The sequence below is a fragment of the Myodes glareolus genome, chromosome X, assembly GCF_982192425.1.
Source record: "Myodes glareolus chromosome X, mMyoGla1.1, whole genome shotgun sequence".
NCBI lineage: Eukaryota > Metazoa > Chordata > Mammalia > Rodentia > Cricetidae > Myodes > Myodes glareolus.
In genome coordinates, this window is record NC_142053.1 from 24487799 (window position 1) to 24515131 (window position 27333).

Sequence of the window (27333 nt, forward strand, 5' to 3'; positions counted from 1 at the left end):
TACAGAATAAACTTTGTAACCTCAGGAGTTCCTTCCACACATAACATTTTCCATTTCATCATGTCTGTTTGAATCTAGTAGAAATTGCTTCCGTAAAAGATTTGAAAGTAAATCCCATAGTTTCAGTGAGAGTTACAATATTGTTGTTGCTAATATTTTTTTATATCATCATTGAAATTTAACAAGGAGTCTTGGCATTAAAATTATAGAGTTCATTTTAATATTTAAATAATTTTGTGCTGTCTTTTCACTTAAAATATTATTTGATACAAGTCACATATACATAGCACAGAAAAGACCCTATTGATTTACTAGTTTATTTGATGCTGTCTTTGGGGAAGAATGAAACAATACAGTAAAAATAGTTAGGAATCACAAGTGTCATAGGATTTTACTAGCTCTATAGCTCTTGCTCTCAAGCTACAAATCTTTGAAGACGATATTTTGTCCTAGATAATATAAAATGTGGATTTGTGTTCAATGAACTGGCTTACTGTGTGAAATGTCTCTTTGACACGAGATCTTTCCCTATAAAAAAAATAAGACCCTAGGTGCTGCACTAAATTTTCATGTATCTGGATCTTATAAGAGGTCAGTTCACAGAAAACTCTTGAAATCTCTGTCTTATTCGGTGTCAAAAGAGCTAGACATTAGTATGAGGCATAAATCATCCGAATCTCCAATGTTATCTGCGACCAAATAGAAGAAATGCAGTTTTGACCAAATGCCTATGAGCAAAGACCCTCGAGTCACCAGACTTTTATTTTTTGTTGAACTCCTTAAACTTCTACAAAAAAAGGAAAAAGAGCAATGGCTTAAATGAGAGAAGTAGGCTTGGTTTTGGATTAGGCCAAATTCAGATTAGTTTCCCCACTTTATACTTTCTCAATATGAGAAATTAAAAATTTAAAATCAATATTATAGTAGTTGTGGTCAATATTTATTGAGCTTACCATATCCATTCAACCCCAATGCATAGAAGCTACTCGCTTGACATCTCATGTACTCCCTCCAAGAGGAAACAGATGTGTTGACCTGGGCTGGATGCAAGACGTAGGAAGGCAGTGTCATAAATTAGACAATCAAGAATATATTTTTCAATATATTTGATTTAAATATATTTTAATGATCAATATATGTTTGTTGATCGTTAGCTATGGGCCAGATGTGATAGTGAATGTCTCACATCCATGATCTGGTTTGATATTTATGTCAGTCCCAGGAGTTAGGGGTTTTCACTAGCCTCCACTGACAGATTATGCCTCAGAAGTCCTAACCTACTTCATAAACAGGGAAATGGACTAATACATTATTCTTCAAATTATCAAATGCAAGGCAAAATTAAAAGCTCTTATGATTAAAAGTCATTAATCAGAACTTCCTAATCTCTGAGAATTTCTTTTAATCAGCATTTTACCCATTCTGTAGTATATTACTCAAATGGTGGAGATGTGTTTAAAATCAAATTACTTTAAATAATATTGCTCCAATCAGCATTAGAACTTTTCAATTGTGGCAAAATTCTTGGCTAGCATCTGTCAAGACTTTAATCACATGACTTGATATAACGAACTTCCTACCCCCACTAATAAGTAAATCCATTCAATATTCACTATGTATTAGTGTGGTGCTAGGTAAAAAGGGATACAATTTTGGGGTGCAGAGTTTCCTTCAGAAGAACTTAACAAGTTTATAAGGAAAATCCTGTTTTAATTCACTTACAATAAAAATAATTGCCACTGCCATCTATTTTTTAATCTCTGCAACCACCCTGTGCAGTATTATCACTCATTATGCACTTTATGATACTAGGGATGAAAGAGATTTATATGGTTTGCCAATCAGCTCTAGTTACTAAAGGAAATCAAAAATTTGCATTCTCGATGTGTTGTGCGTTTCCCCTGTACAAGCATTCTGTTTTCTCTGGAACTTGATCTGATCAGAATGATAATGCAGAAGGAAATGGTAGGAAAGTTTTGAAATTGTTAAATCACTTTGTAATGATTGAGATCCACACCACTGTGTCTGCTTTGTTATTTTAGTTCTAGTTATGGTGCATAATTAATGGGATGTAGATAGGATATAAGTGAACAGCTGACTTAAGAAAAAAAAGCAAGTTTGATTATTTCATGTACTTACATGTTGTAAATGAAGAATATTTGATAAGTCCCAAAGGACACTTAATGGAGGTGTTCCTAGTGGAGTCTAGTTGCAAGGAAAAAAAATTACCTTTTATATGGTCTAAAAATGTTAACAAAAGGATATTTAATAGAAACAATAATGGAAAGCATTTTGCTCAGCATTCATGTTACTGTGATTTGACTGACATTTACCTGACTCTCTTCCAATCTTTTCATTGATGTTTTGAAACATTGTCTTAAGAATTGTACAGTTGTGGGTCATAGAAAAATTAGAGGCTAAAAAAATGAACCTTGTCAAATCAACCTGATTCCCCTTTAAATAGGAAGTGGTAGATATAAGGCTTGGAAGAAATATGTTTACTTTGGACCTTCACAAAGCTTTTCTTTCCGTATTTCATGACATTTTCATTGAAACCCTTGAAATTCCGTGTGCTGCTGCCAGTGTGAGAACTTAACTGTACTCGTCTCTTTAGGTGTGTCTAAGCTGCAGCTTCTGGGCCGCAGCTTGAATGCAGCACAATGCAGAATTGTCAATTTATTTTAAATATGAAGGATTTCTGTGATCTTTTCTATAAGTTTCACAAATGATAGCATCCCTTCTTAGTGTCGAAGATTTTGACACATCTCTAAGACTTAGCAAGTGGAAAGTACCTTTTGGCATCCTGTGTGGTGCAGCAATGAATAGTTAAGTATCCATGCCTCTGACAACATTTGAATGTGATGAGAGAAATGCCAGCAAACCTGGCCTAGAAGCCCCCATTATTCTAGCAAGTAAATAACTCTCCACAATGTCTATATCTTTCTTTTCTTTTCTCATTTGCCGTGAGCTTACAGTTTTGTTATTAGAGACCTTTGTGTTATCACTGGAGATGACTAACACCAGACGTATCTGCATCAGTTCAGCAAACCTCATAACAAAATAATAGAGAAGGTCTTAAGGGATAATTCAAAAAATCAAAGCTAACCTTTTTCAAAGAAAAGTAGGTCCAGCTACAGAAACATCTAAAAAACAACTTCTATATTTTTTGTTTGAGATGAAGTCTTACTATGAAGTTTGTGGTATCAAACTTCTGAACCTACACGACCTCCTTGCCTCAGCCTCCTGAGCAGCTAGGCCCATTGACACAAATCACTGCATTCAGGTAGTTCTGTCGTTTTAATGGAAGAAGTACAAAACAAAAGTGGGAGGATTCTTAACCAATGACAGAGTCACCATCTTATATTTTAATTCTGAACTTGTCAACAAATCTGCAAAAATTACAGAGGGCAACTGTCATAAAGGATTTATCTTTTTACACCAAGACTCTGTTAAGACCTACAAGATTTTTATTCCCCACTAGTGGCCTCTATAATAAAGTCTGGGGATGATCCCAGTCCTTAATGGAGTCTAGACTTGGCTTTCTTTCTCTTCTTTAGGACTGAACCAGCTGCCCTTTGACCCTGCCAACAACAACGAACCCCTGCAGTTTGGTAGTGCCAGTGGCCCTCTGGTCGCAGATGGCCTCATTGAGAATGGAGGGGATTCAAGCAAGAAAAGAAAGAGAACAAATACTCCTTCAGGTAAGCTAGGTGAAAATGCACTGTCTTATATCAGTGCTATCGAGCCAATTTTTCCCCATAACCTGGTAGGTTGTGGGCACTGTGCTAGGCAGTATAGGGACTGCAGAAGCAAGTCAGAGGCCCATGCCTTATCATCTGACAAGGGGCCACATATATGAATAGTTGGTATTATCATGAGTGCTGCAGTTGAATGTGTGCAAGGGAGAAAAACTGAAAAAAGGGATATTTTGATTCACCTTTAGAGATTATGGAACGCTTCATACCACATGTATGCAAGGGAGACAGCTGATAAAAGGGATATTTTGATTCACCTTTAGAGATTATGGAGCGCTTCATACCACATGTGACATTTTTAGCAGATCTTCGAAGAATAGGTAGATTTGAAGCAGGAAGAATAAGTAAAGAGTTTTGATTTTTATAGAAAAGGAATTGTATGAGTAACTATTTCACTACCCACTTGTCTTTTTATGAACATGGAACATGTAGCAATTTATCTCTAAATCAGGCAATTGCATACATTTTCATCTCTCCAACTCCCAGTACCTCTGCAATGTATATCATGTCCACATGAATACTGTTATTTTAAGACAGTATTTCACTATGTAGCCCAAGCTGGCCTCAAAATTATCTGCCTTTGTGACTGAGTTGTATGATCAGAGGTTTCACCACCATAGCAGGCCCCACATGTCTTTTCTACCCTTAGAATTAATTAGAATACCTGAGAAACAGATTCTCCATACTCCCCTACAACAGCACAATGGGTTGTCAGCATTCCCTGCAATCCTTTCCTCATTCCTCCGATTTCGTCGGCATATTCTCATCTTAAATCTCTCTAAACTCAATGAAAAAACAAGAAAACCAAATATTAATTGATCATTTGATATTCAGGTTTCATCATTTAAGTCAGACATCAACCTGAGGTATTGGGGTGGACTTGCCTAATAGACATGTTCTTAGGGGTTTTTTTACTATCACTTTCACTTGCATCTTCTGAAACAAAGTATGTTTATGAACACAGTATCATTTTCTGTCTTTTAGATCATAGTCAAGATGTTTGCTAAGTATATATTTGGAAAATGAAAGTACAGTATAAATATTGCCTGTATGGAATCCTGAATATAAGACAGAGTTCTTTTTTGTAGAGTTTGGAAACGTGAGGTGGATAGTCCAGGAGCTGTCTGAGTTCTAACTCTGGAGCTCTCTCTCTCTCTCTCTCTCTCTCTCTCTCTCTCTCTCTCTCTCTCTCTCTCTCTCTCTCCCCCCGTGCTTATTTGTCTCTCTCCTTCATTCTTTCTCTCTTTCTCTCACTCAGCTTAGAGTGAGTTCCTTAGCCTCTCTGAGGTTCCCTTTTCTTCATGTGAAGCAGAAATGATGCTAAAACTTTCGTCAAAGGATTGTTAGGCAAAGTAGGTGAAACGATGTAGGTGGTATTTAACATCATAGTTACATACAATAACCGCTCAATGAATTGCTAGTCTTTTCTTATTACAGATGAGCCTCATCGTTTAAGCATCAATATATTTCACTTTTGAAGGTTATCTATTGTCGACACAAAGTATGCCTCTTCATGTGCATGTGCTTGTGGATGTATTTGCCTTTTAAAACAACGTTTGACATAGTTGAACGTGGATCAGTTAGGGGTGTCATTGGTTATTTACTGCACTTTAATAATTCTATTACAATTTTCAGGATTTACGAGGGAAGATTATACAACTTTACCTGTATGCTAACTTGCCCTGGGTTGTGTTGGTTGTCTAGTTATTACAGCTATATTTTATACAAGGCCTGTTCCTTTTCTGCAGTCTGCAGTCATTTAGTCTTTCAAGTGTTCATTTAAAAAAATGTATTGATTTTACATACCAACCATGCCCCCTTTCTCTTTTCCCACCCCCACCTCCCCTACATGTTCTTTAGCAATTCTTTTCCTTTTTCCAATTAGTTAATAAACTTTGAAACTATCAAACAAAAAAAAATCCTTTAAAAAAATCCTATCCAGCTTTCTAAGTTTGTTTCTCACGTATGTATGTTAAATAAGGGCAGAATTGACTGTCAGTAGAACCTGCCGTGGAGAGTGTTCTCATGATTTAGAACATCAACTTTAAACGTCGCTTTTGACTGCAGGCTTTTTCATCACTTGTTCGTTTTTGCACTATAATCATAAGGGATGGACTACTTTCAGGCAATACCTTTCTAACTGTGGCTAACTCATGGGAATGGGTAAAAGGGATAGTATTAATTTGAATTGTGAACCAGCTATAAAGAATTGACATTTCATTTCTAATGAGCTTATTCAATGCGAGCCAAGTTAACTGTTGCAGATAAAGGATTTTAACAGTAGATTACACTAATCTATAATTAGCAGAATCAATTTGCATTCAAATAATGAATATTCTGAAGTTCCTTAAAAACAGTGTATTCTTTAAAATAGGTAGAATACTCTCCTAGAAGGCTAAATTAACTTTCTTGAAATCCTGTTCACACTATTTGTTTAGTGAGTCCTTTCTTTGTTAAGTAGCACAAAGGTAACACCAACCTGGGTAAATGACCACAAATTTCAAATTAGTGTAGTCTAAATTAACGAGATTTTGCTATAGAAAAAGTCTCTTATAATAGTCCAGCTGGCAATACTGTGATACTACAAATGGGTGAGTTGCTTCATAATATTATTTCTTTCTTGTGCGGGAGTAGACAAAAGGAAGGATGATGGTTTGTGAATAGGAACTTTTCCTCTTGTCACTGCTTACTACCACATGCCAAAGAGGGAAGCTGGGGTTTGAGGCTCTCATAGCAGCTACCAGACATTTCAATTCTGAGCCACTCACTACCTGTCTATCCGTTGTATCCATAGCTATGAGACAGAGCTGACTCTTTGTTCTTCTCTGCAAATGAAGTGATGTTGAAAATCAACTCCACCTCCAGGCCCTCCTTATGCTTTTTCTTTCCTTCTTTTCTCATTCCAACTACATTGCCTCCTTTTAGCAAACTGTTGGTCTCCTTTTATACTGAAGCCAATGTCTTGAAAGTTACTGTTGATTTTTGCTGTTGTTCTATTCTCTCAAAGGTTCCTGTGTTTGTTCCCCCAAATGTTCTTATGCTAGAAGCTTGGTACCAAATATGGTATTGCTAAAATGATGAAATCTTTAAGAGCTGGACCCTAGTGAAAGGTATTTAGGTCCTGAGAGCTCCCTCCCTGGTAAATGGATCGATGCTGGCCTCTTAGAGTGGTCTTGCAGGAATAGATTGATTTCCACAAGACTATATTTTTACAGAAGGGCATGCCTGGCCTCTTCCTGTTGTCTTGTTTTCTTGTTTGCACATGTGCCCCTTCTCCACATGGCTGACTCATTTTCTACCTCTGTGAAATGTAATGATATAGTGTGATGGAGGCACGGTACAGTTTGGACTTTCTAACCATCAGAATTATAAACCAAATAAACATATTGACAAGGTATCCAACCTTGACTGTTTTGTCATTATGAGACAAAATGAATGGAGACAACCTCAACAACTTTGAAGTTAATGTACTTCAGGCAGTTTTTGAAGGACATTTTAAAATTGATTTTATTGATCTATACATTTTTCTCTGCTCCGTTCCCTGCCTCTCTCCTCCCCTTCAACACTCTCCCATGGTCCCCATGCTCTCAATTTACTCAGGAGATCTTGTCTTTTACTACTTCCCATGTAGATTAGATCCATGTATGTCTCTTAGGGTCCTCATTGTTGTCTAGGTTCTCTGGGATTGTGGTTTGTAGGTTGGTTTTCTTTGCTTTATGTTTAAAAACCACTTATGAGTGAGTACATGTGATATTTGTCTTTCTGGGTCTGAATTACCTCACTCAAAATGATGTTTTCTAGCTCCATCCATTTGCCTGCAAATTTCAAAATGTCATTATTTTTTCTGCTGTGTAGTATTCCATTGTGTAAATATACCACATTTTCCTTATTCATTCTTTGTTTGAGGGGCATTTAGGTTGTTTCCAGGCTCTATCTATGACAAACAATGCTGTCATAAACATAGTTGAGCATATGTCCTTGTGGCATGATTGAGCATCCTTTGGGAATATATCCAAAAGTAGTATTGCTGGGTCTTGAGGACGGTTGCTTTGATATTGCCATACTGATATCCAAAGGGGTTGTACCAGATTACACTCCCACCAGCAATGCAGGAGTGTTCCCTTTATCCTACAACCTCTCTAGCATAAGTTGTCATCAGTGTTTTTGATCTTGGCCTTTCTTACAGGTGTAAGATGGAATCTCAGAGTTGTTTTGATTTGCATTTCTCTGATGACTAAGGATGTTGAGCATTTACTTAAGTGTCTTTCAGCCATTTTAGATTCCTCTGTTGAGAGTTCTCTGTTTAGGTTTGTGCTCCATTTTTTTTTCCTCTGTCTGATGTGGGGTAAGTGAAGATTTTTCCCATTCTGTTGACTGCCATTTTGTCTTGTTGACCGTGTCCTTTGCTTTACAGAAACTTTTCAGTTTCAGGAGGTCCCATTTATTAATTGTTTCTCTCAGTGTCTGTGCGACTGGGGTTATATTTAGGAAGTGGGCTCCTGTGCCAGTGCGTTCAAGTGTACTTCCCTCTTTCTCTTCTGTGAGGTTCAGTGTGACTGGCCTAATGTTGAGGTCTTTGATCCATTTGGACTTGAGTTTTGTGCATGGTGAGAGATATGGGTCTATTTCCATTCTTCTACATGTTGATATCTAGTTATGCCAGCCCCATTTGTTAAATATACTTTCTTTTTTTCCATTTGCTATTTTATGCTTCTTTGTCAAAAATCAGGTGTTTGTCGGTGTGTGGATAAATATCCGGGTCTTCAATTTGGTTCCATTGGTCCTCTTGTGAAGGACATTTCTCAATGTATTTATGTACTGAAAGCTCAAGTCTGTATACTTAACCCCATTTGGTAGCAAGTTCATCGGCTTTTTTCCCTATTTAGCAATATGAGCCACAGTTTTAAGATCCAGGATGCTAACTCCCCATTGAGAATGAATCTCATCTTATCTGTTGTTGTAATTTGTATTGATAGCTTTTACCAGTTTAGCCAGGGTGCCTTTGTCTTCCAAATTAAGCTGTGAAGGCAACAGTTGTACCTGTCTTCCTTTGGATCAGTCATCCCAGCCGGGTCTTCTCCTTGATGATGCAACAGGGTACCCTCATTTTGTGATACAAAGAAGACCCTCCCACTTTATGTTTCTCCACTAAGATAGTGACATTATAGACCCCCTGCTTGAAGAGCAAGAGGTCTTTTAGTGAGGGGACCCTTTTGCCAGAAACTTTTTCCCCAGCCCATGTCAACAGCCTCTAGTTTTCTCCTGATTTGTCTCTGGCCTCCTCTTGTAGGCAAGCTTAAACAAGGCCTAGGTGAACTGGTTATCACAAGAAGACGGGGATGGCAGACTGGTATTTGAAAAGTCAAATGAGCTTCCTTTGGGGATGGATGTACTGTCCAATGTCAAAGTTAAGGTGTATAAAAAGAGAGATCTCTACCCGTTTTCCACTTGCAATAATGATTGAATTCCAAGCGTCAGTTCCTTCAGGAAAATACTTCAATTTATTAATGATTCGTATCAGTGTGGTGATTTTCTCAAAGAAATTTCATATTTTATAAGTTTATACAGATGAGATAGTAATACCCAGAGAGGAAAATCAGCTTTGACCAACATATACTAGCATCACTAGGGATGTTTCATTAAGATAAGGAACCCACCACCATCCAGGTACTAAACAGATACAACCCTGCTTAGCTCCCAAGATCAGAGTTGACTGAGCATTCAGAGTAGTGTGCCAGCCCTCCTTAGCCTTATTCCCCAGGGAAAGGTGAGTGTGCTATCTGCCTGTTCTTCAGCCCCAGGGTGCAGGACAATCAGATATGATAGGGAGTCAAGTCAAAGCAGGAACTCAGTTTAATATTGTGAATGTCAGCTTATATAAGTTAAAATGACATCTTGTTATGTGGGGGTACCTCCAGCCAATGAGAGAAAGCCAAGCCCTCCCTCTGGCTTGAGGGATGTCTACCTAGATTTTGCTGTCTCATCCTCACTTGGTAGCTTTGAGACTATCCTTCAAACTTGAGCCGGGCTTTTCTCTGTCCTACAGGTCATGACATACAGGCCCTAAGATAATTTTGGCCCAACAGTAGTATAGCCGGATGTTACCACAGTGGGACATAGGAACCTTGCTCCGGACTGACTACTGCAGCAGAAGGCCTGGTCCCACCCCTCACTTTAGAGTTGGCCCCATACTTAGGAGAAAGTAGTCCCATCCCTCATCATGGGCATGGGAGAGCTGGGCATTGAAGAGCTGGCTCTGCCCCCCACTTCAGAGGTGGGTCCCAGCACCCAGGACTGACCAAATCAGCTACTACCCAGACACATATCCAGGGCCTTTGAGTTTGCCCACCCTAAAATCTACCCCATCTGTGGCCTACCAGATGAAAAGATCAGTCCTGTGGAGCCATAGCCGCAGGATCACTATGACTCAGAGCAACAGCAGAATATCCAAGAGGAGTTTCCGTGAGGGTCCAGTATTGATGGGTATACCAGAAGCCAGAGGACGTTAACCAGACCAATAACTCATTGCAATGAACATTTGCAAGTAAAGCTGAGTGGACAAACGGGTATACTGTGTGACACGCCTCAGCTCCCAATGCACTAAGATGAATGAAGAGGTATTGGAGAGGCGGGAAAACAGAGGAGTGAGATGATTATTTTGGTTGTTTTATTTTGTTTTCAATTAATAGTTTTTAACTTTTATTTTGAGGGGACACTATGGGGGTGAAGGGCAGATATGGAAGGATTGGTAAATGAGTAGAATTAGGGTACATGATGTGAAATTCTCAAAGAATCAATTACAAATTATGTTTAGAAGGTTTGTATCTAATCCTGGTCATAGATATCCTACATTTCTAGCTTCTTGTGATAAACACCATAACTAAAAGAATCTTGGGGGAGGAAAAGATTTTTTTGACTTGAATTTCGTGTCCTAGTTTATCGTTGAGGGAAGTTGGGGCAGGAACTCAAGCAGGAACAAAGAAATTGGAACTGAAGCAGAAATGAGGCAGGAACATTCATTAGTAGCTTGCTCCCAGGCTGACATTCACCTACATTTCTTACATAGCCCAAGGCCAGTTGCCTAGGGTTAGTACTGTACATAGTGGGCTGGGCCTTCTTATTTCCTCACAAATATGTCCATAGGCCAGTATGATGGAGGCAGTTCTTCACATGAGTTTCCCTCTTCCCAGTGTGTCAAGTTGACAACCATGATCAGCCATCACAATAACTTATCACAAGTTTCTGTTATAATTTCTGAGAATCAAAGCAAGAATTAATGATGTAAAGACAGTAAACATTTCCACCAATGGCAAGTCTATAATAATGCAAGAAAGTGAGCCTGCAGAGCAGCAAGAAAGAGCTTCGGTCAGATATAGAGGAGAACTGTATTGAAGTGAGTTATCAAGGAAGTTGCTCAAGCACTTGAAGGGAAATACAAAATTAGATGAAACACCTGTCTGCCTGGTAGTGTTTTTATTTCCTTTCTTCTTGAGAAAAAGAGCAACAAACCAGGGAACTTTTCAGTGACACTAAAGCCCTTTGATTTACCTCAGACTCACAAGGTTGAGACTTTGATTTCACATGGAGTTTGAAGTTCACAAATGAAAACATTGATTGTTTTTAAAGAGGGAGAATGTTACCACTTTCTGTCTGGGAGTGTGGTATTTCTCGCATGTCAGCTGAGTTATTATAGTGCCAAAGGCAAGAAGAGCCTATTGTTCCTTCCAGTGGAATTAAAATACAGAAAAGAATAGACTAATCGCCCAACTCAGTTTCTTTAGTCCTTTGGACATTTTTATCTGATTATAGTTTCAAAAAATAAAACCATTATCTTGATAACTGAAGGGATCAAAAAGTAACTAGACTACTTGCTTTCTTGGTCTGATAGAATCTCAGTGTGAAAATTTTTGTCTACAAGGACTGTCTTGAGGGGGAATTAGGATGGCACAGAAAAGGCAGGGGAGAAAAATGCAAATACATCTCTTAAATTCCCTCAATCATTATACCAGCTTTGGAATGATTTTGTAAGTTCATTGCACCAAAGTCTTTAGACATTAGTAACTTAGCAGACAGTGGTCAACTTCGTGTGCTGATGATAAAAAAGCTAGCGGTAAAAACTGAATCATAATACTTTAGACTTGAAAACAACTTTATCTGATTCCATTTTTACAAGTAAAGAATTGAGATCTGGAGAAGGCCTGAGGTCACATGGTTAATTCTGAGACCTGGATGTAATTATAGCCAAACTTATGTAAATATTTCAGTTTGGCTCACACTATGTGATTAATTTATTGTTGCTAGAAAACATGAAGTGCTGACTTCTATGCTAATACCCTTATATGATTTGCAACAAACTAAGCTAGTGGCATGAGAGACCCCACATCTCCTATGCTGCTACCCAGGGGAAAGCTCTTTGATCTTCAGATAGAGAAAGACTTTGTTATTAGGAAACACTTGTGAGGGAATTACTTCTGTCAAGATGGTACATGTGCAGCTTAGCAAATCACAGAAGAAATCCATGATGTTTGTTTACTTTTGTGTCCCCACTGCCAACCCACCCGTAAGTCCCCTTCATCCATTTAAAAACCATTTATAAGTATGATTTATCTGTGAGTTCAACTTTGTTGTATGATGTTGTCTAGAGCAGTGGCTCTCAACCTTTCTAAATGCTGTGATCCTTTATACAGTTCCTCATGTTGTGGTGAGCCCTAACCATAACATTATTTCATTGCTACTTCATAACTATAATTTTGTCACTGTTATGAATTATAATGTAAATATCTGATATGCAGGATATCTGACATTTGATATCTAAGGTAGTTGTGACACGCAGGTTGTGAACTGCTGGTCTAGAGACTATCTCTTAATTTTTTTAAATAATTTTTTGAGAATATTTTTATATAGGTATTGTATTTATATTATTCGCACCTCTCCCTCTCTCCCCTCCAACTTTTCCTATGGCCAAAAAAATTATGATCCCTTCTTTGATTGTTGTATATGCATGTATGTATATTATATTATTCCTGCATATGTATGTATAAACACAGCCTTCTGTGCCCATCGGTGATATTCATATGTATATGTGTTTATGTCTGACTGCTTGGGATTGGATAACCTATGATTGGGATCATCCCTGGTGAAGACTGGTTTGCCCTCTCTAATTGTCTGTAGCTCCTACATCCTGGAATATGACCTTATGAGACTCTCCCCACCCACTTTGGCATTTCCTTGTGCAAGGCTTGATTAGGCAGCCATATGTTTGAGATTTCATAGGTGTAGCTTTCCAGTCATATGTAGAAGTTACTAGCTCACACTAACAATCCTGGCCGCTTGTGTCTTGCAGTCTTTCTGGTTCCTCTTCTGCAATGTTCCCTGAGTGTTAGGTTTAGAAGTTATGTTATAGATGTATTAATTATGGGTGGATATTCCCTCTGTTATATAAAAAATCGTTGATGAGGTTGAGAGCTACACTCACCTGTAGGTATAAGGATGTGTATTTAGTATACAGTTAAAGATCTATTCAATACATGCTTGGTTTGGTGAATATACTCAGCTACCCATGGCCAGTGAGGTCCTGGACCCTAGGAGAGAACCTACTACCCCCACTTTCAAATTACTTGAGTTTTAGTCAGACTTGTTAAAAAAAAAAAACAGCCTTAGGTCAGTGAATCTCAATTTTAGCATAAGAGGGTTCTTACATTTTGAGAGGTTCTGTTCCTTTCTATTAACTCAGTAAAGTTAAGGTCTTTTTTTCTTGTCTTTTGGACCTGTAAAGAGCTGGTAAGAGAAAGGAACATACTTAGATATTCAGTGAAAATTAGTTTGGGTACTGAATTTGTCACCTACTAGTCTTTTGACCTTGAAGAGATCATAGAAGTCATTTCTAAGTATCAGTTTTCAAATCTATTTAATATGAAAAGCATTTTTAAAGCTGTCAACTACTTTTGTGGTTACTGCCCTGAACATAAGAGTTTGAGAGCCTCTAAAGGTACCATATTGCTTTTCTTTATTATTTTATGAATTAAACCAAGGAAAACAAAGAAACTTTGCAATAAACCAAAATATACTCCCTAGTCTCATTATACCTAACCCATTCTGAGGAATGTAGCTTGAGCCAGAGGCTCACTGAAGCCTTTAAACACATCTAACTCCAAACCTGCTCTTCAGTAGGAATCAGTCCACTCCTTGCCATCTCAGTGTCCTTGAGAATGGTTGCACGTATCACACTTAAATAGAAAGTAGAAATTATCTGCAAGGTGGGCCTATGGGCATTTCTCTATATCCACGGTAGGGTGAAATTCTGGAGACTTTTCTCTGGCATTTCCTTTACGCCCTTACAGACAACTTGGAAGTTTCTTCCTCCCCATGAAATGATAAAAAATGGGGTAAGAGCCCCCATAGCCCTAAAAACTGACATTTACTTTAAGATTAACAGGATTTGATTTTCTAAAACCTATCCTTAGGATTCTTTTATACAAAGAGTAACTGACAATGACAGTCTATTGTGTTAGAAAAAAAGAAATAGTGTTGTTCTAGTATACCTGTATTACATTTAGATTTTTTCCAACTTGTGTCAAGACAAATTCTAGGTGAAACCAGCCTCTTATTAGTTCCACACAGTGAAGAGATTTCATTTTTATGAATTTCAAATACAGAACATTTCTGATGCCTTTTCAACATAATCATTCATATGTGGTTGCAAATTTTAAATGTCTCAACTACCTCTTCTAACAGATAACAATAGAAATACTTTGTAGAGGGCTGGTAATGTGACTTAACTTGTAAAATCACTTGCTGCCAAGACTGATAGTCTGAGTTTGATCCCCAGGACCTATCACCGCTATAGAGGCAGTAGGACCTGGGAGAATGGAGCAGATCAATGAGGTAGGCTAAAGGTTCATGCAACAGCCAACTTTATTCAGAGCATCAGACAATTGTACCCTGAGGGTTAAGGTTATACAAGTAAAGTTCTCAGGAATTCAAGCTGTATATAATCACAAGAACAAGCCACATGTGTCCAAAATATGTTTTTCCATAGAGGCATATAAAGAAATAATAATAGCCAGTTGTAATAAGTAATCGGAAGTAAATCAGTAAATCTTAGTCATCGGAAGTAAAGTCACACCTACCCACTACACCTGGGAGGGGCATGAAAATACATTTCAAGAATAATTCCTTGTTTTGTAGAACTGAAATTGCCACACTCTGTCTTGTTTTCTTGACATGTTCTCATAAGCACTCAGAACTCAGAAATCTCCTCACACGACTCAATTATTGGACCATGTTCCTTCAAGGACCCACACAGTGGAAATAGAAAACCAATTCCTGCTAATATTCGATCTGACCTCCCCGCCTGCACCATGGCACATGGAACACTGGAGTAAGTGGGTATGCCTAGACAACTGTGCTTCAAAATACAAGAAGTATGCAAAGTCAGGCTTTGAGAAACAATAATGCTTCTGTAGAGAAAAAAATATTCATTTGAGTGACGAGGTAGCCTACAGAGTGGGAAAAATCTTTGCTAGCTATGTATCTGTCAGAGGGTTAGTGTCTAGAATATACAAAGAACACACAAAAACTTCAACACCAAGAAAATAACTCAATTTAAAAATGGAGTTTGGAATTAAACAGAGTTCTCAAAGAAATAGAGATGGCTGAGAAGTGTTATTTTTAAATGTCCAACAGCACTAGCCAACAGGGAAATGCAAATTAAAGCCCTACATATGCCAAAAAACTATATATCTCATACATATGAAATAAAATAAACAAAATATTTTCAAAGTAATTATTCTGAGTGAGGTATCCCAGATCCAGAAAGACAGCCGGTACTTATTCTCTCTCAAATGTGGTTGCTAGCTTTGAGTCTTTAGATAAGTGCATTTTAATTGGAGTGTCCATAGAAATCAGAAAACTAGTAAAGGGCCATGGGAGCATTTCAAGGGAAAGGGTAAGAACACAAATGGCATGATGAGAGAAAGGAATATAATGGAACATGGGGGTTAAATAGGTTGGGGGCATGATAGAGAAACAAGTGGTGTGAGGGATAGCTAACACTAGAGACCTTTTGAAAAGTCATATGGAACCCCATTACTATTAGAGCATCCTTACAGACATATATGCATGCATGTATGTATGTTTGTGTATAGGTGTATGTATATGTGGTAATTTAAGTAATTATTCAAAAAGAGGGAGATAGTGCCTCTCACAGGTACCAGAGTCTATCAAATAAAAATGCCAGTGACTGGTATCAGTTAGCTCTTTCTAAATTGTTGGTTAGTCGAATCCCACCCCATTCCTCAGGCATTATAGGTTCTTGCTATTGTTTTACCTTCTAAAACTTGATGGTAAGATTCTATTGCTAAAGACACCACATACATGAGACATAGGAGATGTAGAAATCATGCTGGTACTGACTCAGAAATGTCACCCTTACTGACTAACTTTCAAAGAGCTGGAAGATGCTATGTAAATTCATGGAAAGAAAATAATCATCCACCTCACCTAACTGTGAATAAAAATTGGCCTATCAAGATATGTTCATTGTTGCAATAGTGGCACAAATGTTATGGTAATCACAAGCTACTTTTTAATTGGATTTAAAGCCTACTCTACAAGAGGGACTTCATTCCTAGTAGTCATTAAATGGACCAAAATTCCATAACTAGCTTGGCCATAGAACCTAGAGAGAACTAAAAAGTATTATTCTGCTACATAGATACAATAATAAGCTGTCTTCTGTGTTCTTCATATCCATAGATTAGTACATAGCTCAACCCTTATCAGAGACTCTTCTTTTTGCATAGATGGCAATTAATGCAATTGGTCAACATGCAGAGAATAAGAGACTGTGGGGTATTCAACTCTAAATATTTATCTCATACCTTTCACCATGGCTCAGGTATCCTTAGAGAAGAAGCAATTGGAATAATGTAAGAACAAGAGGTAGTGGGTGTCTGCAAGCGAAACACTATTTGCTTGACATGACAATGCTTTTCCATATGTGAACTCACAGCATCTTTGACTGCATGTACAAGACCTGCACAATTAAAGCCAGCCAGAATACCAGCATGTATTGTAGAGGGGCGTAGGAAATCCCACCATGAATGACTCTTGGTATTTGGGCTATGGATAGTCCATTTTCGTCAGAGATGTGGGTACTTAGAGGCTAGCCAGCTGCCATAGGCTATCCTACACAAACACACACAGAGATAACTCTAAACAGTGTTATGTCTCTATTTTTTTTTCTTTTTTAAAAAGCACACAGAGCTATAGAGATTGCTCAGTGACTCCCAGTGGACACTGCTCTTGCAGAAGATCAGAGTTCAGTCCTAGCTCCCTTATCAGTTGGCTGACAACAACCTGTAACTGCCACTTGACAGCATTCTATGTGTGTGTCCTTCCAGAGCACCCACACAAATGTGCACATAACCCCATTCAGGCACACACATATACACAACACATAACTAAATATAGAAAATACTTTATATAAAACATGTGAATTTCATTAGGAAATGTGATATAATAAAAATCAATCTTAATGAAAAAGAATATATGCAGTTGGTAGGAAAAGTCGGGGGGATAGAAGAGGAATTAAGAGGGGAGGGAATATGGGTAGATTTAACTAAAACATATATGTATGTATGAAGTCATCAAGCAATAAATAAAATCATTAGTAATGTGGATGATTCTAGGACTGAGTTTGTTGAGAAAGTTCTGTTAGAAACTAAGGTAGCAGAAAACGAAAAGATAGAAAATAAAGTAGTGTGTAAATGCTGCCCTTTCTGTGCATCTGAACACAGAACAAAGAGACCACTGTATTTGCAATTTTTTTCTCTGCTCTGTTTCCTGATATCTACTGATTCTTTGCTGGAATTCATGAAGATGAAATTCCTTGTAACTATAAGCAAAAGGACATTCTTGATTTTTTTTTTAAATTTTGAATTTCCTTAATAGTATAAACTGTTGAGTTTAATATTTGTAGCCTATAGTAATCCTCATTGAGCCATTTGTTGTATAATGGAATTTTAAAGTATTCCTCATTTTCCATATTGTATTTTACCGGAAAAGGAGATCTTCTGTGCAAGTTGTATTATGAAACGCTGTGAGGGTTGATGAGAGTTACACACTAATCCAGTAGAGACATGCCCATCTGCAGAAACAAGTGCCCTGATTCACAGGGTGGGGCATTGCTTAGCAGGTGGCTTCCGCTGACTGCAGTCACTTTTCCTGCATACTGGCGTTAGTAATAATAGTAATAGCAGCAGCAACAGCAACAGCAGTAGCTTATATTAAATATTGATTCTATGCCAACCACTCTGGCCAAGTGCCTTACATATATAAACTCAAGCAGTCGTTACAACAAACCTGTGAGATAGACCTTCATTCCTTTATTTGGGGGTACTTTTCTAATTTCAGTCTTAGACAGCATGAAACATCCTCTGGACTTTAGAGGAGGCATGTTAACAGCCTGGCTCTGTCCCTAGACAAGTTGCTGCAGGCCTTCTCAGTTTCCTTACCATAAAATACCAGTAATCCAAGTATGAAGCTATTTTAGAATTCCTTCAGAAATTAAATAAAGAGTGCTTAGTACATTGCAGTTTTGTTCAATTAATATTTATTTAGTCTTAATAAGTGTGAGTCATTTGGTAGGCACTAAGCTATTACAGTAAACTGTGAATAAGACAGACGTCCCTTGCCTTGTGACATAGCCTAATGAGGAAGACAGCCATTAAGCAAATAATTATTTGCACTCATGCTTAGTGCTATGAAAGAAGGACTACTAAATAAATGCACAGTAAATAAGCGTAAATATTTACTGAGTGGGTATTGTATGCTGGGATCTATGCCAGGCAAAGAATTGAGTGAAAGTCCATAGTCATTTGGAGAGAGAAGGCCATCTCATGAGCTTGTATATTAGTTTAATGTGCGCTCAAAGGAACTTTGAGAGGATGAAGTAAAATCTATGAAGATCCTTGGTTCAAATATGGAAAGCAAAGAAAACAAGTTGTAAGTGTGCTTTCTTTCCACAGATTAATTCCTGAAGGTCATTTAAGTCTTGAAACGTAAGGGACATCCCTAGCATGAGAGTGTATGAGAGAAATGTTAGGAGGCCTGTGTGACTAACCATGGGCCCCAGCCTTTCCTTCTCCAGTAAATACTAGAGTTTGAGTTTGTGTCGGGATTTGGCATAAAGGTGCGAAAGTGACAAGTCACAGCTATCTGCTGTTTTTGGATTTTTAGTTAAATGTCATTTCATGCAAATATAGCGGTTCTTCTGGCAAGCTGTTTTCTAATCTTGCTGTTTTTATTCTCCTCCATAATTACCCTGATGTACGATGAACAGCCTGAGAAACATTGACTAATGCGTCTGAAATTATCTCAGCAGGGTAACCACAAGATTTCAGCTTCTCTTGATTTTGTGCCAGGTCTCTGTTAAGCCGCTCTTCCCACATTAGGTATTTGAAGGGAGAACTCCAGATCATTCAGTTTGGGGCTTGCCATCAATTAAGACTGTTGTCCTTGGCTGTGGGAAGCCACTCTCTGTGGCACAGCCTATAGAGAAGGAGATGCCTTGACTCTCTGCTCTCCTGTCAAATGGCCTATTGGTTGGTTGGGAAGCCATCAACCTTCCTGCTCAGATGGCTTAGAAGTGGTTTCTTCATTGATTGATGTGAGTCAAGTAGTAGGAGCTGAAGAACTTGACTCCTTGCTTTCTTCCTAGGTCCCTAGCTAGTAAAATTAAGGGTGGTTTAGGATGTCATGCACCAAAAGGTTAAAGTCGTTTCACCGTGACTCTGTGATGTCAGGTTCTGCATCCTTAGATTCAGTCAACCATGGATCAGAAATAGTGACAAAAAGTATGTTAGGCTTTGGAGTGCTTGCCTAGCATGTGTAAGACCCTAAGTGCAATTGCTAGTACCTTACCTATGAAATACTGTCTGTACTGAATAAGGACAGACTTCTTGTTATTCTCTAAACACTACAGTATAACAACCATTTCCACTGTATTAGATACTAGAAATAATCTATCATTGGCTTAAGTATTTATGGGGACATGTATAAGTCATATTCTAACATTGCACCATTTTGTTAGTAAATGGAACATGCTTTGGCATCAGTGGGGATCCTAGAACTAATCACTCTGCAGATACCAAGAGAGTATACTGTTGCCATTTTACACTCAGTGGAATGAGGATACAGGAGCTCATGGAAGAACTTTCAAGCAATAACCTTCAAACCCAATATTGTAGAAGGCAGTTCCTATGTGTAGGTGGATTTGTCTTTGGGCTGCCAGTTCACAAAAATTGACATGGAGACTTATTATTAATTATGAATTCTTTGCCTCGGCTTAGGCTTGTCCCATTAGTTCTTATAACTTAAAGTATTTTAAATGTACATTCCTCCATGTGCCTATTACCCTATCTCCATTTTGCCCATCGTGCTTCCTCTGTGTCTGGCTGGCGACTCTGCCTGTCTTCTTCCCAGTGCTCTCTCTCTTCAGAAGTCCCACAAGACCTCTGGGCATTGCACTGTGCCATATTCCTTTCCAGGGAATGTGATGTTGTAAACCTAAGCTGTATTTTCAGAAAATACCCCAAACGACTTTTGCACTAGATTGCAATGAGAAACTAGTGTTGGGATAACAAGACTTGAAATCTCAAAAGCAAATACTGTGTGGACCTCGGTAAATATATTCAGGGAGGATTGGAGGAGATGGGGTAGGTACAAGAAATTTAGTAGATTGTTAGAGTTTGAAAAGCCAGAAAGCATAGAAATGGAAAGTATTTTGTTGGGCGGTGGTGACGCATGCCTTTAATCTCAGCACTCGGGAGGCAGAGGCAGGTGGATCTCTATGAGTTCAAGACCAGCCTGGTCTACAAAGCGAGTTCCAGGACAGCTAGAGCTGTTACACAGAGAAATCCTGTCTCAAAAAAACCCCCCAAAAAAAAGAAAAAAAGAAAAAGAAAAAAGGAAGGAATAAAAAAAGAAATGTAAAGTATTTAAGTTCTCTCAATGACCTATTTTTAAGTAGAGTATAATTATCCCACTTTTATACATAACTCAGTTGTGATGCAGTGTGGATAACTTTCCCTGGGTTAAAAAAGAAGCTGCTACTGCTACTGTTACTGCTACTGCTACTACACACACACACTCTCTCAGACACATGATCACACACACACCGCTATACCTATATATGTAACAACAATTAATGAAAAAGGAGGCCATGCATTTGAAAGAAAGCAAGAGGGTATATGGGATGGTTTGGAGGGAAGAAAGGGAAGGAGAAGATGATTTAATTATTCTATAATCTCAGAGTAAAAGAATTAAAGAAAATGAATGCAGCTCAGAATTTCTTCTTTGTAGTGAAACCTTCTTTTCCATTAAAGCATGGGTATAGCAAATCTGATTTTAACTTTAAAGTATTTATTGAGGTAAATCCAAATACATATACGAACCAGTGAATTTTCACAACCAGCTTCTTCATGTAGCCAATACCTGATACAAGCACAGATATTTTGTGGCCTCCAGAAGACTACAGCACTTTTTCTAGCCTGCTTTTGCAGAACTTGCACCCTTATCTCCACATTTTTTAATGACTATATTACCACGTTTTGGGTTGGGACGTTCGTTACTGGTATACTCAGTGAGATTGATCGTTTAGACTCATGAGCAAATATGAGTGTACAGCCCAAGAAGTAAGATTTCAGAGTTCACAGGCTCAGGGCTTACTTAGTACATCTGATGACTACAGTTCCCCTAATCCCTTTCGCAAAGCCTTCACTACATCCTCCTCCCAACCTTGGTATCTTGGATCCTATGAATCTGGCCAGTTTGAGAAATAGTAGCTGCACTTTTGCTTAATTCTTGTCTCTCTGATTAATAGTAAATTTAATCATATTTTTAAGTGTTTACTAGCTTTTGTGTTTCTTTTAGAATTCATTTGTGATCTCTTTTGCCATTTTCTATAGTTGGCTTTTTAGTTTATAGATTTGTCTTTTATGTCATAGCAATCAATGCTTTTTGTTAAATGTGTGTCTAAAACTCTCTCATGTTTTTGTCACCTTTTTTACAGTAAGCCATCATCTATATCTCTTCTATAAAGTTATTTTTTGTAGATACTTTTGACATCCCTAAGTATGGTAAACCACATCCTCCAGATATTTGAGAGTACCCTGATCCCATTGACCCCAGAAGTCTACTAAGTACATAGATCAAATTATGTTTTCTGTGCTATTGAGTCATCTGGCCTGTGGTAGTTGGCAGAGAAGCTCCTGTTTTGTTTACCAGACTAGTTCCAGATGCTCTTTGAGAGAAAAATAGGGTAGCAGGACACACCTGTCATTAAAGCTTTGGAATTTGCTATGTGCTGAAAAGAATGTGACCAAGCATTCTAACATCATATACCCAGCTGTTTTGTGCTACAATTCTCAGATGTCTAGTTGCTGCTTGAAAGTATGTGGTTAAACAAAATGAGGTCTGAAAAAGTTCTGTCTGGTATCTATTAAAGGAAGCTGAACTGCTTTAGGCACAGGGGACGTTGTCCTAAATTCTCATCCATATTCTTAAGGACTAGAAGATTATGTGCAAGATCATAAAACAAAATCACAGCCAATACATAAAACATTTGTGAAGAAAAATTTTAAACCTGCCAGGCTAATATTTAGCAACTTATATAAACAATTTAGAGCCATACATGGAAGTAGGCAGTTAGAAACAAAGAATATAACTTATGTGTATTTGATCAACATTACTATATGCCTCCTATGTGTTAGGTAATGCCTGATAGAAGAATAAATGAATGTGACAATTTCTAACAGCAAGTGAGAGATGAGTAAGATCTGGCTTCTGTATTCAAGATATTTACACTTAGTAAATAGAAACTGTCCTCATCTGCTGATGAAAAAAATCTTTCCCTAGTAATTCTAAAGGACCTGCATTTGTTAGTGTTGAGTTGGAATTAGTGAGGTTATACAAGAATAATAAAAGTAAATTCTTATGCCTTTAATAAGTACCAGTGCATTATATCTGTATTTTTCTCTCAGGAAGTCCATTAGTATGCTATTTTCATGAAAAGTCAATGTGAGCATTCAGCTAAGTAAAAAAGATGCCTTGTCCCTTTTTAGAATTTTCTTTGACCAAGTGCTAGTGACATCTTTAAGCTATGAAAGGGAAAATGATGTTCATTTGGATTGATGGGTGTTCAGATGGTAAAAATAAGAAAACTGAGATGTGACATTAAGCATTACAGAATGACAGATTTTTCACTGAGAAATGTTCTGGGGTGATAATTAGCTTCCTGTTGCTGAAGGGCTGTGGCTTGAGAAGAAAATATTCCCCTAGACTATAAAAAAGGTAGTGTTTATATTTTATTTCTGAAATTAATTCAGTAAACATTCGCTCCAACAATCAGGCATGTTTTCATTTTTAGTGTAATTTAAAATTTTCATAAGGATAGAGAAGCTTAAAAAGCAGCTGAATATTAGACTGACCATCTTCTTCCCCTCTCTGCCCCATTCTCTTGCCTCCATCCTAGCTGTATTTGGTGTCTTGATCTAGTGGGGGAGTTCTAAAAGTCAGACCTTCAAGAATAGCTTTATAATTCAGAATTCCATCTTCTGTGCACCCTGACTCCAACCTCCCACCTACGTTTTTCTCAACCGTTCTTTGAAAGGATCAGGCTGCTCCTGCTTCCTACTGAACCCCAGAGTTATTTTTGTAAGTTAGCACTGGCATGGTAACTCTATCCCCTTCTTTGTGGAGCAGGTGCTCAAGTCTTTCAAATTTCGTTGGCCACTAGCGGTCAGTTTCCTTCCAGGGCAAGATTTTATAGCCCTGAGCACCTCCAGAAGGGCCAAGTATTCCCCTGAGAGGCCCAATATTAAACTGAAAGCTTAGATGGGAATAAGAAAAGAGCCAAAACATATGAAAAGGTGCTGTAAGGGGCAGGACAGGGTGGTGGAAAAGACAGATGACTTAGAGATCATCTTTCAGTGATTCAGAGTCAACATGGCAAGGGGTGTATTCAAGTATGTAAATATTTGTCATTGTAGCAGCATTAGAACAGTAAGAGGGGAGTGCCTGAAGCAGAGACTCTTATTGGAGACACTTATAAAAAATATTTCCAAGGAGTTTTGTGTGTGCAGTGTTAGGAACCTGCCCCCCTCCTTCAGCGTTAACTGAGCTGCAGTCCAGATATCACATATAGTGCTGTGGCAGAACTGAAGTTGATCCCACATCTCTGGAGTCCTTACTCTCCCTTATTTTTCACCATTTACAATTATGGGCAGAAAAGAAGACAAAGAAAACGAATGGCCTGAGATTGAATACCTGCCTCCATTCTCACATCTTACCCTCAATATTTCAAATGTGTTGAATCCTCATATTCAAATACAAGTCACTTTTATCTTCTGCTAGACATTTTGAGCATTTCCTCTTTGAGTCCTGATACAACATTGGATTCCTTGCCAAGAGTATCCTATGTTTTCAGCTCAATCTAAATAAAAAATCTCCTGAATTCAAATTCACACTTTCTCCTCTTACAGCAATAGTGTTTCTTATGTATTGTTGACATATTTATACACATTTAAGCTCCAACTATGTTTTTTATAGTGAACATCTTCACAATATAATAATAAAGGTAAAAGGCTTTAGAATCTAAGAAAGTTCCAGAAGGAAACTTGATACGGGAGAATTGTCTGTATTCTGTCAATCATTTTAATAAAACGCTGATTGGCCAGGCAGGCAGTATAGGTGGGAAAGCCAGACAGGAAGTAGGGGTGGAGCAGAGAGACTGGGAGTATTCTGGAAGCAGAGCTCCCTCAGCACTCCTGTGCAGACCACTGAAGAGGCAGCATGTAACTTGCCCAGCTGAGAAAGGTACGGAGCCATTATGGCTAACATAGATGAGAATAATGGGTTAATATAAGTTATAAGAGTTAACAAGAAGCCTGACCTAATGAGCCAATCAGTTTATAACCTTATGAAGTCCTGTGTGTTATTTCTCTTTGGGATTTGCTGGCTGTAGGGTACTGGGTGGGAACAGAAACCCCAACAAGCCGGCCCCCTCTTGTTACAGAAACTCCTGCATGTATGCATGTCCTTATACAGGGCACAGATAGCATATAAGAATAATGGAAAATATAAAAGAGTATTTAATAAGTGGAAGTGGGAAATAGTTTAGTTCATCACAGATCTAGGGACTAGGAAGTCCATGATCAAGGATTGTATCTGAAGAGTGCCTTCTAGCTGGCTCACCACCAGGCAAAAACCACAAGAGAAAGGGGGAAGGAGAGGAAGAAAAGAAGCGAGGCTGAATTGATCCATCTGTTCAGGCACTTGATTCTACCAACCTATACCTAAAACAACATTAATTCATTCATGAGAGCCGAGCCCTTGTGATTTAGTCACCTCTCAAAATTCCCAACTTCAAATACTGTTGCAATGTCAGTTCAACATGTGCTCTTGATGGCATTCAAGCATTATCAGATACAAAATTCAAAAACTAAATTTTAAAAGCTTCAGTAGAAGAATGCTATTGAATATCTCACTAACCTTAGAAAACTGAATATGATTTAAGCACAAGACTTAAGGGTATTAAAATATTTTCAATGGTCAGCAAGATGGTTCAGTTGATAATGGTGCTTATAGCCAAGCCTGATGAGCTAAGGTCAGTCCTGGGGATCCATACAGTGGAAGGAAAGAATTGACTCCTAAAGGTTGCCTTCTGATCACCAAAGGTGCACAAGGACGTGGACATGCCAACACATATACACAATTATTTTTGCAATTAAAGAATGTTGTTCACCATATTATGTCAGATATATCTTTTTTGTTTGTTTTTGGTTTTTTTCAGCAAATTTTTTATTTCTGATTAAAAATTTCCCCCCTCCCCCTATCCCCCTTCCCCTCCCTCTCCAGTCCAAAGAGCAGTCAGGGTTCCCTGACCTGTGGGAAGTCCAAGACCCAAAAAGATAAATATGGTATGTACTCACTCATAAGTGGATTCTAGCCATAATTAAAGGACATTGAGCCTATAATTCGTGATCCTAGAGAAGCTAAATAAGAAGGTGAAATCAAAGAAAAACATATGGTTATCCTCCTAGATATTGGAAGTAGATAAGATTGCCAGGCAAAAATTGGGAGATTGGGGGTGAGGGTGGGGTGGGGGTAAGGGGAGATGGGGAGAGAGAAGTGAGAAGGGGAGGATGGGAAGAGCTTGGGGGAATGGGATGGAGGAAGGGTGGATATGGGAGCAGGGAAGTAAGGGATTTTTTTTAGGGTTGGTAAGAGACTTTACTCTAGAGGTGTTCCCAGGTGTTCAAGGAAATGTCCCCAGCTTGTTCCTTGGGCAGCAGAGGAGAGGGTGCCTGAACTGGCCCTGTCTTATAGCCACATTGATGAATATCTTGCATATCACTATAGACCCTTCATCTGGTGGTGGATGGAGATAGAGACAGAGACCCACATTGGAGCACTGGACTGAGCTCCCAAGGTCCAAATGAGGAGCAGAAGGAGGGAGAACATATCAGATATATTTTGATCTGTATAAAAAAGCACGATACAGACTAAGAAAACATATGCAAGAAACAAAACCGATGAGATATTATGAAGTATATGTAAAGATGTTTAAAAAATTATTAAGGAAGGTAGAGAGATGCCTCAGTGGTTAAGTATGCCTTTGTAACATGAGGGCCGGCTTGTTGGGGTTTCTGTCCAGCCCAGTACTCCAACAGCCGGCAAGCAACAAAGAAAATCACACACAGGACTCCATAAGGTTATAAACTGATTGGCCCTTAGCTCTGGCTACTTATTAGCTCTTATAACATATATTACCCCATTATCCTTATCTATTTTAGCCACATGGGCTCAGTACCTTTCTCAGTGTGACAGCTTACATGTTCCCTCTTCGGTGGTCTGTGCAGGAGAGCTGAGAGAGAGCTTCTGCTTCCAGAATACTCCCAGTCTCTTTGCTCCACCCCTACTTCCTGTCTGGCTTTCCCGCCTATACTGCCTGCCTGGCCAATCAGCGTTTTATTAAAATATGATTGACAGAATACAGATAATTCTCCCGTATCATTTCCCTCTTTTTTTTTTTAAACAAAGGAAAATACCCATAATCCAATTGTTGGGAATGTGGGCGTAGCATTTCAGGCTACTTCCTGCTGGTTGGGGGCGCTGATAGTCTTAAGGGGACCTAAAGAAAATTTAGAGTTATAATCAAGTCATGACTGGATTAGTATCCTGTGAGTCTTGATCATCTCAGGCAGCAGTCTTGAATCTGTTCTGGATGTAGAACTCTGTCATCTGGGCCATCTGTTCCTATCGGAGATTTTTCAGGTGGCCTCCCTTGGTCAAAGGTGATTATTCTTAACTCTGAATAAATCCAGAGTCTCTCGTTTTCTGTGGAAACAAAAGCAAAATCTCTTCTCCAAAGTAACATACCTTTTGACTTTAGTTTTGAAGCCAAGGTATTTTCAAAATTCCTATCTTGGGTTAGTTCAGCAGCATTTATAAACAAAAGTCTTTTAGCAGTTGTTGCTCCTTCCTCAGCAATCAAACAATTTAAAGAGAGCATAAT

The 27333-nt window shown here is 38.3% G+C and overlaps 1 protein-coding gene across 12 annotated transcripts in view; it reads left to right on the forward strand.

Moving 5' to 3' along the window:
- The window catches only part of Enox2 (ecto-NOX disulfide-thiol exchanger 2), a 271673-nt gene that overhangs the window by 116097 nt on the left and 128243 nt on the right, over nucleotides 1-27333 (forward strand). For 7 of the 12 annotated variants that reach the window (XM_048450363.3, XM_048450361.3, XM_048450356.3 and 4 more), the window contains one exon: nucleotides 3558-3701. The exons of the other annotated variants lie outside the window; for them this stretch is intronic. Coding sequence is in view for 2 of the 7 variants with exons in the window: in XM_048450355.3 (XP_048306312.1) it covers nucleotides 3558-3701 (144 nt within the window). In the remaining 5 variants the exon portion in view is untranslated. The remainder of the gene's footprint in view (nucleotides 1-3557; nucleotides 3702-27333) is intronic. 12 annotated transcript variants of the gene reach the window in all.